Here is a 17399-nt window from a genome sequence, read left to right on the forward strand (position 1 = left end):
TCCCTATATCTCCCCCTGTCTTCTGTCCTCCCCCCTCCCTCCCTTTGATAGTGACATTTTTGGCCTTTCCTGATTCTCTGTGTGCCCCCTCTGTATCACCCCCCTGGGCATGTATCCATCTCTTTCACCATGACCACGCACGCAGAGCCCCCAGCTGTCATATCACTCAGCACCTTCTTCTCTCCTCCCCTCTCTGTCTGTCTATCTCTCTTGTGCTTTCTCTCTCTCTCATCTCACTACCTCTACAGCTTTAATAAGTCTGCTTGGACTCTCTTATTCCTCTATCTCTCTCCCTCTCTCTCTTTTCTATTTGTTTATATACTCTCTTTCTATCAGTCTCTCTCTCATTTATTACCATCTCCGCCTCTCTCTCCCTCCCCCCCTCCCCTCCCCGCTTCTCTGTCTCTCTCCCCCTTGCTTATTTATGGCATGGTATGTGCCAGGGGCCTCGTGTTCCAGTGATGTGTGGATGCCATTGGGCTCTCCTGTTGCACCAGCACACATCATGGGTAATTATAGCAACACCACAGTGAAGGGTCTGAGACAGTCACAGTCAATCACAATCACTATGATGAATGAGGGAGAGAAAGAGAGAGAGAGAGACAGAGAAGGGTGTGTGTGTGTGTGTGTGTGTGTGTGAGAGAGAGAGAGAAACATGGAGAAACACAAACAGGAAGACAGTGATTAGGGCCAATGTATTTCCTTGTGAAAAAGAAGGTTTGATGTATCACATTTGGGCCAGGAGGGAAGGCTTGGGTTTTGAGGCTGGCCCTTTAAGGTATCAGCCACAGGAATCAGTCCAATGCCATGTGGCTTTCTAGTGTCGACCCACAGTGTCGACAAATCCGGAACTCACCTTCTTGACGTCACTTCTTGGAACATTTGGCTCAGTAGTCAGCATGCATCGACTATCTTGAATGACTTGACATGATGTCATATGGTAACCCTAACTCCCCTCAAGCACAAAATGACTTTAACAATCTTAGAGACTCTCAATGGATCAATGGAGACTCTCACTGGAATTTGATAACCAAGCCCTGTCAGTAAACATTTTAGCTGACGACAAATCTTCACCATTTTTTTATTCTAGCAGGAAAAGTAAGTTACATGGAGTTACATGGATACTCCCATGCTAGGCTCTCAATATGGCCGTGTTACATGGGCACTCACTTGAGCTTGATTCTCTCCAGTTCACACGTTAGTCTGGAGCTATAGTTGGTTGTACCAAAAATAGTGAATGTTCATGTGAATCTAGCGCATTTCAGTATAGCTATGATAAGCTCTACTTTGTTATAGTGAAAGACAAGCTGTTGGAGTAGATTCTCTTCTAAGAATATATTTACTGTACAGTTGTATATCTTATACAGTAAGTGGACAAATATGCACTGGAGCACTTGTCCCTGTGACTAACATTTGATATGGTCAAGAGAGACTATTTTAGTTGCATCAGACATAGTGGTGTATAATCTCTTTCAGATTTAGAATGTAGGAATATGACGGCACACTCAGTCCAAAATATTCATCATTGTGTATGCAATTTTGGTCTATCATATTGCAAGGTTTGTATCTTAAAGCAGAATTTTACGCTGTAATCCAGTGGATTTGTTGTTTTCATTCATCAATAGTAGACACATAAAATCATGTTTTAAAACTATCAAGATATCTTTGAATGCCCTGATCAGTCCTGATGTTCCAAATTGCCCATTTGAGTCAGTTCCTATTACTCCCAAGATTCCCCTCTCCCTCCCACGTGAGGTCCTTCTGTTGAACAGTGCCAGAGCTAGCATGTGCTGCTCTCTGAGAATCACTGGCATAGTGAAGCAAGGGTGAGAGTGCAAAAACTCTCTTCTGACATATTTTATGGATTTAAGGATTGGCTCTTGGAATTAAACATGCAATGAAATTGTGAGGACATTCTCCCTATCGTTCTGTCCAGCTCAATCCAAGCCAGATCGGTTATTCTAAAATTCTACAGACCTCCAAAGGAGGCATGAGAACATTGGGTAGAATTACTGATTCAATACCTGACCTTTCTACCTGGTATACAATAAATCACAAAAATAGCTGACATTTGTTCCATTGCTCTAATCTTTTATTTCATGATTTGTCTCTTTGTCTATGTCTGACATGTAGTTCATTGAGGTTGCTGTACTGTCAATTTAGATCAGATTCGACATTCTCATACAATATTCTGTGTGTCACTGGTGGCAGAGGGTCTCTCAGTCCAGGCAGAGCAGCGCAGGACAGTAAAGGTCGTTCAGCATGGTGTTTAATCTCCTGCTATTACAGGGATGCAGGCCCACTGTGGGGGTACAGAGGGGGCAGGACGTAGTAGGGGAGTGAACTATGCCCCCAACTCCAAATAGATTGTTGTGCTCTACGGCGTTCGAGTAAGGGGGGACGGAAAAAAGAGAGGCCCTGAGGGAGGCAGATGGGCAGCAAAGTGAAGCATCAGCTATCAGGTATACATCTTTGCCCTGGCCAGGAATAAGAAGAAGAAGAGAAGCCATTTTAAGGACCTCATTCTCGCCTCGATTGGATTTGGAGTTACCTTCCTACAAGGATTAGTGACCAATTTGAAGCAGTCTTCCTTGCCTCACTGGGGTCATAATCCAGTGGTAAAAGATGGGAGAAGTGTGTGTAATGTAGAGGGATTGCTTAAATCACATCTTTGCCTCACTTTGGTTCAAATTTTAACACTGAGAAGAAAGACCATTGAGGAGGAGTATCCATCTTTTAGGAAAAAGAGAGCGGGACACACAGGGATAGCCACAGTAAACATGATAAGGAAGGAGTATCTCGATGCTCGGAAGGCTTTGAGAAGTGTGAGGGACAGTGTGACTGGTCCCAGGAGAAAGAAACCAAAAGGTGAGAGTGAGTTTCACAGATGAAGAAGCACTCACCGATGAAGTATACATACAAAAGTATACTGCTTAAATTCAAGTACATAGACATACACATACACACACACACACACACACACACACACACACACACACACACACACACACACACACACACACACACACACACACACACACACACACATACATACACACAAACACATACACACACACACACACACACACACACACACACTCACACACACACACACACACAAACACACACACACACACACACACACACATACACACACACACACACACACACACACACACACACACACACACGCAAAGAGACACTGTACAAATTGCTGTACAGTGGAAAAATGCTGTTTGCACAGCTGTCATTCTATTCAGCATTGTACATTAAGCTTCCTTCTTCCGATTTGTTTTTTCTCACTGCTCTGACACATATATACCCCTTTCAGACAGAGGGGGAAATTTCACTACTGTAGCGCTTCAGTCACGCCTTTTAGCTCTGTCTGACAGGGAACGCTACAGCTTTTTAGAGTGGCAACTACATCTACAGTAGTGTAAAGTAAAATGGGATGGGACAATTGTGATGTTACACTGACACATGGTAGTCATGTTAGCCATTGTCTATTCACCTCCATGCCTTAGTATTTCAGAGTGATTACATTGCTCTAGCCCCATCCCTCAACAAAAATAATTGTGGCTTTAAAGCTCTCAAAGTGATGAAATTTACACCGTTTGTGATGAAATGTACACATCTCAGGCTCCCAGTAAAAAGTGTACTTCCTGGAACGTCTTGAAGGATGATGTCATTGCCCTATCCTTCTTTAATCTAATTCTAGTCTGGGACCTGGATGGAGCAAACAGGTGTCTGGCAAACATAGGCCTCCAGTATTATACTCAATATTCAAATAATGAGGAGACTGCTGAGGATTCTCCCTGGTGCGGGAGCCTCAAAGAAGGTTATATTGTATTTGTAAGTTCTCTGCTATCAAGAGACACATAAGAAATAGACTGATTATTTCATATGTGTACTGTATCTGTTTATCTGGTAGTTTACTGGACTATCACCATGTCTAAAGTAACAAAGACCTCAAGGTGAGAGTGTTACGTTAAAGGGATAGTTCACTATTTTACACCTTATAGTCAGATGGTTCCCTACTTTCAAAGTAGTCTATGGGGCAGGACAAACTGTATTCCATAGTTCAGAGTTGTTTAAATAGCCACTACCTTTAGTAACTTTAGCCATCGCTAACAAGAAAACAATAGGAGTGATTAGGGAACAAAAAAAAGTTTCACGTTTGATGGCCAAATGACTGACTTGGTGCCCCTGCCCTTGGTGGGCGGTAGCACTCTGTAGTAGCAGTTACTGTACATTTAAGCCCCACCCCCAAATGTGACACTTCTGACTGAATATGAAAGTAACAGATTGTACCTTTTATATTTGCAATAGTGCCACCTCAAACTCAATGTTTAGAACTGCGGGTTATAATTATAAAGAGACTTTACAGTGTGTCCCACCAGTAAGAGTTGGACATCACTTGGCCCCAGGTGTTTGTCAATCTGTCTGTCTGTCTGGTCATGCTTGATGACTCTGGTCATATGTTTGATGACTAATTTTAGTCCATAGGCACAGTATACTGTAACATTCTCTCTCTCCTCCAGCTACCACTGCATCCCTCTAGCCAGACCTGAAGATGAAATAAACCAGTCCTAGAGTGAGATAAGCTCGAGAGAGGCATCTGTGTGATGTCAGGTTACGTTACATTCCCTGTAATACATAGTATAGATACATTATAATAGGACCCAAAGTCCTATAAGACAATGACTCCTTCACTTCCACACTGTCTCAAACTCATTGTTCGGCAGTCAGCTCAACACTGTTTTTGGTTTCAAAATGGTTTGGAACTTCTGAATCATAATAGCCTAATGGGGTTCAGGGCAGGGCAGGACAGGACAGGCTGGGTAATGCCCCATGGCTGAATTGCAACCAAGAAAGATAGTAAGTTAAGATAGTCTCTTGTTCAATCAAATACAGGTGTGAAAGACATTATCTTAATTGCAACCAAGATTCGCCCTGCAACTAGAGCATCAAATAGTATACACCTGGGGCTCATCTCCTCATTAGATAATCCGGTTGCTACCAAACATTTGCAAGCGACATGCCCCCTCCAGTGGACCTCTAACAGGCCTACATTTAAACCTGTTTTTCGACCAGACTATTGGTGCCTTTCATCACAGTGAAAGAAAATTACAATTCAAGATAATTGTATGTATGATTTACATTATCCATCTTTATTTTCTCAGTCATTGCTTCGCATATTCCTCTCTGACTTCATTCAACTTGAGCCGGATGACCTTGTGATTTCTGATCGGTTATTAATTCAGATGGGTGGGGTAGCCTCAGACATGGTGTTTCCCACAGTCTGCTATGAAAGCAAACGTACACTTGTCTAACAGGCTAGCTGTCCCTCAGCTTAAATTTGTGTTGCTTTTTGGTTGCAAGTGAATTCAATTTTGCACGCAGCTGATGGTCATGACCCGCTGTTCTCCCCATGATCTCCTGTCTCCCTGGATTAAATAACCAGATGTAAGCACACAGCTAATCGGCAAGTCAGAACGTTTGGTTGCAATTGGCCCCCTGTGTTTGGCCTGGCGCTGGTAGTGTTTGTGTTCCTCTCTTGCTAGTGTACCGCCAGTCACATGGTCTCCCTTGAGTCTGGTTAGGATTAGGTGATAGGATCACGTTGCAATGTGATCATCAACATTGCCCACAGCATCTGCCCTCTGGGCCTCTACCACCCCAGGATGGGAACTGGGTCTGCATATCTGTCTGCATACTTCCATTTGTGTTCATCTCTTCTGGGTCTGGTGTGACGCACGGCAGAAGAGTGTGAAATGGTTAATGTATTCTGTATTTCAGGTGGAACCACATGGCCCTTTTATTATTATTTATTTTACATGAAACTTTATTAAGACAATTAACTGAACAATAATCAATTGCAAATACATACAGTACATAATAAAACAATTTAATAAAAAAACATTCAGAAACAATTTATTTTCAACCAGCATATACACACATGTACCATTTATCAGAAATCATCCATCTTTTTGTAGCAGTACAATGATAGTGTACGGCTCGCCATTTACTTGTCAGACATGGAAACCAACAAGCATCCAAAAGGAATCCATATTGACTTAATCCAAGAACAATTTTGACTCAGTAGCGCCAACAGTGTTTTAGAGCGAGCTGTGGTTTCCTCTTTAGTGTACATCGTCCGGTGGTTGAACCTGCAAGAACAGTATGTGACTCATACTGAACACAAACAGGATTAAGATGCAGCTACACGGAGGCCTGTTCTCTACTGCGGGAGGATAATGCCAGATAAATGGTGCTGATAGAGCCGTATGCCTGAAGAGTATTCTGACTGAAGGTTGCCTCTGTCACAAAATCAATCCGGCTTCCGTGAAGTCTGCTCTGTTTCTCATTGTTTTAAGCTAATTAAAATGGAGTATGCTTGCCATTGTAATAGTAAATGGGTATCCCCTCCATCTCTCAATCTCAGTATCTGTAAGTATATGTAATGGAAACCAGAGCCATAGAAGTACATTAACTGTAGGTAGATACACTCATTGAGCACTTTATTGAACACTATACTAATACTGGGTAGGGCCTCCCTTTGCTCTCAAAACAGCTTCAATTCTTTGTGGCATTGATTCCGCAAGATGTTGGAAACATTCCTTTGAGATTCTGGTCCATGATGACATGATTGCATCACGCAATTCCTGCTGATTTTTTCAGGTGCACTTTCAAGCTGTGAATCTCCCTTTCTACCACATCCCAAAGGTGTTCTATTGAATTCAGATCCGGTGACTGGGAAGGCCACTGACGAACACTGAACTCATTGTCATGTTCATGATACCAGTTTGAGACGACTTTTGCTTTGTGACATGGTGTATTATCATGCTGGAAGTAGCCATTAGAAGAAGGGTAAATTGTGGCCATGAAGGGATGCACATGGTCAGCAACAATACTCAAATAGGCTGTGGCATTCAAGTGATGATTGATTGGTATTAACGGGCCCAAAGTGTGCCAAGAAAACGTTCCCCACACCATTACACCACCTCCACCATGAGACAGTGTACAGGTGTTCCTAATAAAGTGTGATTAGTGTACATGTAGGCCTATTTATATAGGATTAGATATATACATATATATATATATATACTGTATATCTCCATACTGTAGTTCAGCCCCCAACATCCTTGTCCCAAACTAACTGTCAACTGTCAACTAGGAAACCAAATGGCCAACGGTTTATACTTTGGAACGTGTCTTTGGGACCTGAATGAGGTCACTCTTGAAGTTGCCATGCTGCTGGAGGTTTTTTGTACAGTGCAAGGAAGGCAATTTTATGGTTGTCAATGTGGCAGAGTGAGACATGTAGTATGTATTGCTGTCTCGATTGATCAAATCTTTGTTGAGTTTGTAGCTTTGACATTTGCTTCTTAGTGGTTTCATTGGATGGCAGTAAAAGGAGGCAATGTAATGATTGGTCCTGTAGGGCATCGATCTGGGTCGAGTGAACTGTGATGGTGGTAGCCATGTGTATTGTATCACAGAGAAAGTGTTTGTATTGATTACTCCCTGCTGGAGAAAATCCCTCTTTCTGCAGATGTATTGGGGGAGAGGAAGAAATAAGCATGGGCGGGGGAAGGGAGGGGAGGGGGAGGGGGAGGGGGAGGGGGAAGGGGATGGGGATGAAGAATAGCTTGTAACTGTTGAGACTGCATCCTTAGCTGAGAAACAGGAACAGCACTTAAAAGCTGTATGACTTCCCAACACCTACAGTAATATGTAAATATTGCATTACTGCAGTAAATGGAGGATTTAGCTGAAGAAAAGCTGATTAAACCCTATGTCTCTTAACACCTGGCTTTTCATGATGTGTGTATTGGTGTTAATAGCTCCTGGGTATTGATTCTGTGTTCCAGGCCCATAAACAGTAGCATGGCTCACTTGACAACATTAAAAGCATAATGTTCAGCATCGTCATTAACACAGTAAATGATTCGGACCGAAATGCTACATCTGTTTCTGGATGGTTGATTTTTCACTGAAATCTGGGTGTTATTATTTTTAGATTAATTTGATGGATGAGGAGTGGAAGACACAGATGTGTCTGAGAGGACAATTCAGTGTGTGTGTGTGTGTGTGTGTGTGTGTGTGTGCGCATGTGTGTGTGTTTGTGTGTGTGTGTGTGTGTGTGTGAGCATGAGTGCATGCATGCGTGTGTACGTGCATGCGTGCGTGTGTGTGTGTGTCTGTTTGGAAGGTGGCTTGGTGACAGGCTTGTAATTAGAGGGGAGGTTTAGGATTGCCAGGTGATAACAGTTGGAGGATGCTGCTGTGATCTCTCCTTCTGTTCCCTTCCCTTCAAACACACAAGGTTAAAATGCAATCCATGTTATATGAGCATTTGTTTTAGAATCTCTTATTTAGTGCTATTATTTCCTAGACAGATGAAGGGAAGGGTGGGAGAGGGCGGATCATTTTCCATATTATTTATTGATAGTGAGGAATGTTGTTCTTCTGATCCTGACCTACTGACACACTAGTGTGGATAGAGACATACTGTATGGTACTGTATACAAGCTATGCAGTGTGTAAATGTACTGTGTAAACAATGATAAAAATTCAACCTATTGTGTTGTGAAATATACAACACGCCCATGTAATTTACTTATCTAATGATTTGTTCAGTTGTCGTCAAGGACCATGCACAGGTTGTTTGTTGCACCGGAGTTAGCAATCTAGCTAATTTACTATATATCTGGGGTTTAAAGCACTGCAAATATATTGTGATGAGGCAGAGCTATACACATCTGTGCACTGAGCAAATAGCTGATTAGGATTTATAGTGGTGGCAACATCGACCCCAGATTACTTCAACGTCACAGACATGGACTCTAAATGAATAATTGATGTCTTGTGGTTGAGGAGGCTGTTTTGCTGAAGGCGGCATTCTTTCCTTACCTCTGCTGCTTAAGGGAGGGAAGACACTAGGGCAGAGGCAGGAGAACAAAGCAAAAGGAGGAGAGGAGAGAGAGATCAGAAAACAGCTGTTTTGATTAAGGATTTTAGGAGGGTGAGGCTGGGGAGGGGGATGCACACTCTTTGTTTTGGAGGTAAACAGAACTGAGGGATTGCTTTCTCCCTCTCTCTCTCTCTCTCTCTCTCTCTCTCTCCCCCTCTCGCTCTTTTTCTCTCCATCTCTCATTTATTCTCCCTCTGTCTCTTTTATCCCTCCCTCTGGTTTTCTCTCTCTCTGGTTTTCTCTTTCTCTCTCTCCACACTCCTCCCTCTCAAGCTCTGTTGCTCCCCACTTCTCTCTCTTTGTCTCTCCCTCCCTCCCCCCCTCTCTCTCTCGCTATCTCTTTCACTCTTTCCCTCTCATTCTCGCAATCAGCAAGCTGTTGTTGCTGACAGAGAGAGAGAGAGAGAGAGAGAGAGAGAGAGAGAGAGTGAGGGGATGCTCCACAGGACCTATTTCTTTTTTCTTTTTCTCTCTTGACCTCTCCACTGTCCTTCCTACATTGGGGTCTCAGTCTGTTCATGCATAGCTGCTGTCGCTCCAAGGAGGGGCTTGACTGAAGAGGGGGAGTAGGGAGGGGGGAGCAGGGGGACCGGCTCAGCGGCTGAGAATCGTCTCCTCTGGCAGTGCATACGTCAGAGGGATGCTGTTCACATTAGCGGATACCCACTCCAACACAAAGACACCTGGATCTTGAGGATTGTGATCCTCTCTCCTCTCATCTAGCAAGGGCAGAGGATCAGTCGGCCCACATGCCAAGAGCTCCTTCTCATTTCCATTGGGGGAATTATTGCGCCACACCCTGAGTTTGAGTAAGATTGTAGCAATGTGTTCATGAGCCACAGGTAATCCTGTACACAGAGGAAGGCATCGAGACGAGACTTACTTATAGATATGAAGAAAATCTGGTCCAAGAAGAGGTTCCAGGTCAGTCCATTGCCTTCACTGACTTGCATGGATATGGTAGTGCATGTTGTTGATTTTTGTTTTGTCAAAATGCGTTTTATCCCACAGAGTTTATTTTGGATATGCGATAGATTAGAACCATTGGAACAAAGCAGAGAGAGAGATTCCTAATTTGATGCCCCACCCTTTTACCATTTGCAAAGACTTTTGTTGTTATAGGTAATATAAGTAAAAATAGATTAATAAAATCCTTCTCGCTGGAAAACAGCTCCAGTGTCCTTTAAGTTTGAATGCCCCGTGGCACAGAGGATGTGGTTACCCACAGCGCATTGTAACAAAGAATGTCACCCTGGGGGACAATGTCACATCCTGTCGCCCAGGGTGGTTAGGGAGAAGTCGAGAAAATCAGCTACAGAATTGACCATTTCGCTCGCACAGTCAAATAAATGTGATATCCCATTCAATGCCTATCATGTAGTTCAGTGTACATTTGCCCTTTAACACATATTCTGTCTTTTTTTAAAACTACTACAGTATGAGTGAATCTTTTGGAGATTATGATACAGATCAGGGGGATGCTCGCGGAGATAGAAATTGGGGGACTGGCGTGTTTAATACCATTCCCTATTCCATTCCATGCATTACAATGAGCCCGTCCTCTGATTTCTACCTCCACCAGCCTCCACTGATATAGATACAGATACTGCATAACTATACCTGTACAATATTGGAGATATCAGATCTGTAGAGCACAGAAAAGTATGTCAGTGCCCCAGCATAGACATCTAAAATCTAACATCCAAGGAGAAAGTAAACATTTTCTAGTTTCGTATAGCCTACAATATGTATTTATTTTCTGCAACTCTCAATAGACCTTGTCGAACATATTCTCTACAAACTTTGACTGTAATTAAAGTTGATTTAACTAGAATGATGCTGTTCTGAAAGAAAATCTGCCGTTCAAATGTTCGCCAATCTTCGCCAAGCCTTTACTGCGCAAAAACGCAGTTTATTTCTGCTGTTTGCTGATAAAATTGCCTGGGGGCCACCATAATCAGGATTAAGAGAGGACAATGGAAGCTTCTAGTGGGTTCCGTCGTCACACAATAGCCACCAGGCACACTCTATCAAACCGGCTGGCAAAAACCAACGAGCAGGATACTTGGAGAGCAGGAAGATCTATCAAAGGAATCATTACCTTGCACTTACTTTGTTTTCTGCCGGCCTGCAATGTCATGACTCATGGCAAGGTGCTCTCCAAGGTCCTGATCGATAGTCTCCATGAAAGCTTAAGGTTCAAGTAACGGCTTATCAGGTTATCAGTATAATAAGTTATCAGGTTATTAGGTGGGCCTACTGTGTTTCGATTATAGCATGTGCTACGTGATGGAGTTCTGATAACGTTTTATATGAGGGTACACAATTATCAGGTATTTACTTATGATTCAAACTGTCAAATGGTAAATACACAATAGTAATAGTAATACACAATTAGTTATTTGTGGAGCACCTGGAACCGTAAGGTAATAGGTAGTTATCCATTGTGCTGAATTCTACCACATAAGTGTTTTATAAATACATGGAAACACCCAGTAGAAACAGGACCAAGAAAATGCTAATGAGCTTCTTCACTTGTACAGTAAAATCATGTATTTTAAGCACAGAGGATCTCGTCTTTATAGATTATAGGAGAATGTCCTCTTTTTGTTAAGGATCATGTCCCGTTTTTGTTAAAGATACACTAGAGATGGATTGTGGATTTCTTGTACTTACTTCAAATGATTCAACACAATTGATAACTACTGGTACCAAATGGTGGCTGGTTGTGAGTTCATGAATACGAAAAAAACAAAACAGGTAACTCATGGGTTGTTATGTGATTACCACCATACCATATTATTCAGTAAATACTAGGTAATTATGTACCCTAAAATAATATACAACCCCTGGTTCTACTGCTTGCTGTTTTGAATCATACAATCCTGTATCTCTCTCATTTCAGAGAACTGGACATTCTACCCGGACATTTGGCAGGTTCACCCATGGTGTGTTGTCAGTAAAAGTGATTTACAACACAGAATCTGAACTTTACTGTGAATTTAATCCTTTAAATGTATTTGAGATGTCTGGTATTTTTAAGATATCTCTGTATTAAAGTATTACAGTGTTTTAAACCTGTGATTTGCAGTAGCTTATTCATGCATATTTTATGGTTTAAATATCGTAAGACAAGACTTTAGGCTTGTTTTTATTATTCAGTTGTCAGAATGCATCCTCCCCCACAAATCAATTTTCTTGTAATCGTATTGTTGCATCTCTGCATAACAGCTTGGTTTACAGTATAACATCTGGCATCTCAGCAACAACAAAAAAAAGAGTCCTTAAACTGCAAATCTAATCGACTATATGCATATTGCAGCTAGCCGTTTTGACATATAGCCTCTGATGATTACATTGTTGAGTTGATTTCCCTTGCCTTGTGTGCCGGCTATTTAGACACATTTTGTGCAGATGAGTGGATCTACGTATATACATGAGTAAATGGAGTGGTAAAGCTGTATGATGATTGTTATTGTTCATTTTACATGGACTTTTTTCTTACTTACAATAGCGGTCACAGTAGCAGATTTTACATTAGGCTCAATGAGGCGTAACCCGTTTGCGAGCCTCTTCCTTCGCAGACTCTACCAGTGAACGTATTTGTCAGCCAGACAGTTTGGGTGGTGATTTTAGACTCTAATGGCTATGGAGAGGATTGGTGGTGTGGGTGAGCGGGATGGTGGTTTCCATAGTAACGGTGCTCTCCCATCTGCCCTCTCTTGCTGCCACTATGGAAGCGAAGTTTTCCGCTCCTGCCGAAAGCAAAGCTATGGTAACCCCGCCTTGTCCTCTTCCCCTCTCTCTCTCTCTCTTTCTCTCTCTCTATCTCTCTCGCTCTCTCTCACTCACTCAGTCATTTGTCCATCTGCTTTCTCTGTATTTTGGTTATGATTTATGTAACAAATGTGGTTATTTGGTTGGGCCTCTCTACTATCTTTACCTCTGTTTTCAGTGTTCCCACCATAGAGAATAGAACAGAGCATTAGGTGTCTATGACATCATCCACTCTAGTGGTTTCCACAGTTATGTCCGTTGGGGTGTATGTTGCTTAAAGGTGTACTCCTTCATCTGTTTCAGATTCCACAGTGGTGCCTGTTTGTAAACAGATAGTTCGATCAAATTTAGCTGTTAGTGAGCTATACTGATTTTGTGGTAATCTTCCTCAAAATCAAAGATAAGGGGACAGTTTTGGGGGTGGTTACCACAGAATACAAATAGCGTCAGTTACATTTGCCAATACCTACTACCCCTCTGTTGACAAACACACATCTAAAAGCCTTATGTGTTGGCAGAAACAGAGATTGAAGAGAGCTTCTTTGACTCAGCAAACCAATGAAAGTCAATGGTACTCAAATTAGCATGTTTCCAAATCCCAAAATCATCCAAAATTCTCTGAAAAGACTCAATGACTATATATACATGCAAATAGTAACTGGAACAATGGCCCATACCCTGGTTAAGAGCATACCCCGGTTTTGTCGTACATGATTGAATTGTCTAACCCGACTAAGCCCCTCCATGCGTGAGATTTCACGCTATATATTACTAGATGCTCATCTTTAGTAACCTTCGTCACATTATTGAAGAACAACCTTTTACGCACAATCGTGCTGATTCATGTCCTTAATAATGGTAGGCAAGAGCCGAGGCATTAGAACATGCTTCACTCCAAAAGTGCGAGCTCCTCTGACTCGCCATCATTGCACATACCTGAATCTTCTCTGTCCCGCATTGTACAAACTACAATACATCAGGGTATTGATGGGCATGTAAAAGACTTGATTTAAATGGCTTTGAGATGATTCAGGCATGACATTTCAAACATGCTAATTTAGCTACCCCTCGACTTTCGGTTTTTGGTAAAAAAATGCTAACCGCTATCGGTTGACGGTGTCTAGATAAATAGAACCAAAGTGTGGATTGAAGTGTCCTTGTTTATAAACTCTTTCAGGGTAAGGAACCAAGTGTGTCCCTTTAAAAGCAAAGCTATTATGACAGGCCCTCCCTATTTCCGTGGACGCCATTTTTCCTTCCCTATCTTTATCTATCCTTATCCATTAGTTCCATCTGTCTCTTAAAGGTTTATTTCCAATACATTTGCATGGCTAATTACTCAATGTCTTTCTTTCCACCCATTGCACTCTATTAATTCTCTTCAATGGTACATGCTTGATGTTTTCTCCCATACCTATACTGTAGTTCAGAGAAATATCGGTCTCCATTGTGGTATTTTCCCATTGATCTCATGACAGATCAATTTACTTAATATCAGAGACCATGATTAAGTTGTTAAAGGGTGCTAAAAATGTATCTATTAGAAATAAGTACTAGACACCATTAGTGAGATAAAAGTGACAGTTGGGGATACAAAGAATGTAATTCTATTGTTTAAAACAAATGTGGGTTTATATTCTAATAGTTATGAATGCTAGTCTGCTTCCAGCATTATCTATTGTCAGTGCTATGTGCTGTGAAATAACCAATCTAGTATTCTATTTCTAAAAGGAATTTTCAATCAGTCTAGTAAGCCACAGCTGGCTCTATGTCATGGTTCAGTGATGTCCCCTTTGCTCCTCCCCAGGAGGTCTGCCAAGGCTCAACCCTATTACCCATCAGCCTCTCTGGTGCTAAGTGAAAGTGAAGTGTCATTTGTTACTCGGCTGTTGTTTTATGTTGCCTTCTCTCCTCCTCTTCCTCCTCCTCCTCTTCCTCTTCCTGCTCTTTCTCCACATAGACTCTGAGAACACAGAAGATGAAGCCACAGAGCCCCAGGTACCCATGGAATCCAAGGATGGACCCGGACGGCTCCAGGATAAGGCTGGCCGCAGAGTGCCTGCAGGTAATTCCCTTAATTATCTGTGATTTAGGACCTTAATCAGGTAACAGGGTTTTCCGGGATCAGTAAAACACATAACTCTTCTTGTGCTGCGAGAATGCATGTTCTTTACGTCCTTAATGTAACCGCCAATTGAACACCAGTGAATTGTGTTTGGTTCTTGGTCAAGACAATCAGCTCCAGTAACGTTCATCACAGTACCTTCTCTCAACATTTTGGACAATAAATCATTTTGATCCAAAAGTGAATTGTGGTGCGACAGCATGCATGGTGGCTTTTAGTGTGCTCGTAAACCTTGCCTTGTTCTGTGCATTCCAATGTCTTAGATTTAACGGAGAGCCATCTCTAAAAACCCCATTGTAATAAATCATATTGATCAGCCAAGGGCAGTTTGATTGCGGTTTGTGTGTTGGCACACGCTGCGAGACACATTGGATGAAATGCGATATGACAGAGGCCCTTTAATCTTTCACCATGTGATGTAACTGTGTGACACACTGACCTACATATGTCAGGTAAATTGTCTTGGACCTGTCTTGTACCTGGCACAATTGAACCAAAGGATTAGTCTCAAAAGCGCAAACTCTGCATGGAAGAAAAGCTAAATCAAGTTCACTTCATGTTTTTCAAATATTTGAAATACTGTAAGTATTTTGCCGAGGTCTGGAACCAAATAAGAAGGTTGTCTTGTTCCCATTTGGTTATGCCTTTGTAATTGTAGGCTTATCATGTCCATCTACATTTCATGGTTGCAAGGTTCTCTCAAAGTAAAAACAATGAAAAGTAACTCATGTTTTGTTATTTTAATCATCAGCAGACTTTTGCAAATCTCCTGGGAATTCTTTGAACCTGAGAATTCATTGTGACTGTTTGCTATAGGGGCATGTATTCACTGGCGACACCAAACTAGATGCACTGCTTCACAACAGGGTCAACAGGCTTGCTAAATATAGATCAGGAATATGGTTACCCTCTTCTCGCAGAGCAAATCAATTTTTTCCTCGGTTGTAAAGAAACGGTTTGGTTTCTAAGGTTTCATGTTGGCAGACTGAGTGTGCCGTCACTCCCCAGGGAGGAATGCAAAATAAAGCGAGAGAATATCAAACGAGAGTGGAGTTGTGATTCAGCATTAGTTCCGTCATAGCCAAAGAACTCACATAAAGAAATGGTTCTTGCTTGTTGCCTCACGTTGAGTGAGAGGCATAACACATTAGCCTAACATATACAAACAGAATCGGTCCCACTGAAAAACCCTTCAGAAATCCTTCATAAACCTAAATAAAGCCTACATTGATGTTTCAGAAATAATGTACGATATAAGTCATTCTATAAGGGGTGCTATGACAGCTCCTTACATCCAGTTATTTTCCACCATTGATAAAGCATGACATTTTCTTATGATCTGCTAAGCTTTTTGATAGGCCTTATGAAGGGTTTCTGATGGCTCCATAAAGCCTTACATGTGGTAATGGGACCGCAAAATCTTTCGAGTCTTCTAATCACTCTCCCGTGTTAGCACAGAATTTAAAAAACACCTCTAATACAGTACATTTCATTCCACCAACTAATTCGATTTAACCCAAGAATGACATTAAATCTTAGTGACAAAATGTATTAGTTCCAATGGACCCTTCTGTGAATTGAGTTGCGCATGAACGAAACGAAAGTTGCGTGGAAAATAATGTCTGCCATTAGCCACAAACTGAGGAATGTTATTGCCAGAGAGAAAGTGAAGGGTTTTCCCAACACACACACACACACACACACACACACACACACACACACACACACACACACACACACACACACACACACACACACACTGTCACGAGATATTCCTCATTTTGTGTTTGGTTTAATTTCAGTGGAGCTGAGTCAGTCTGAAATCCTCAGTGGTTGTGGCAGAGGCTGTCGACTTATTTTTTTCCTCCATCCCCGTCTCTATCCAATAAAAGGTTTTTGGTCATTAACGGAAGCTGCTGACTTCAAGTTCTTTCAGCTGAGGATGCATTTCTGCCTCCATCTCCCCTCGCTAAAATGTCAATCATTATCTGATTTGTTAGGGGAAGGGCTTCTTTCAGGGCTCGTGGTGGAACACATTTTGCACATTTCCCTATTTCCCGCACTCCACTCAATCAATCATCTTAGTAGGTTTAAATTGTCGTCCATTTCTTGTGACTCAAGCCCTGTCTAGCTACAGTACCCGTTCCCTCTGTCTCTCTCAATCTCCGTTTAGCTGTCTATGTTCTCTATCACTATCACTGTCACTAGTGTCTGTATTCGATTTCTCTCTCCTTTTCTCTCTATATTTGCCTTTTTTCTTTCTCTATTAAATTTCTCTCACATTCAAATTCCTTTCCACTCCATAGGTGCTTGTGTAGATCTGAGAGGATTGGATAGTTGTAATCAATATGGTGATAGTCCCACCTTGCCTTATAGATAAACTAGGTGAAATTTCCACTATACTATTTATACTAATCCTCACAGATCTTAAGTGCATAGGCGATAGGGCTCCATTTGGGATTGGGTCCATTTGGGATCTCTCCATCTCTCCACATACTGATCCATCTCTCCCTTTGGCCC

General features: G+C 41.9%; 1 protein-coding gene across 1 annotated transcript in view; it reads left to right on the forward strand.

Annotated features, from left to right (window-relative positions):
- Nucleotides 1–17399, forward strand: part of spega (striated muscle enriched protein kinase a) — a gene marked incomplete at both ends in the record, with an annotated part of 46613 nt that overhangs the window by 2402 nt on the left and 26812 nt on the right. Inside the window, 1 exon segment of the mRNA XM_083685102.1 lies at nucleotides 14715–14819. Within this exon segment, the coding sequence (XP_083541228.1) occupies nucleotides 14715–14819 (105 nt within the window).

The sequence above is a fragment of the Argentina silus genome (assembly GCF_951799395.1).
Source record: "Argentina silus genome assembly, chromosome: 14".
In the NCBI taxonomy this organism is placed as follows: domain Eukaryota; kingdom Metazoa; phylum Chordata; class Actinopteri; order Argentiniformes; family Argentinidae; genus Argentina; species Argentina silus.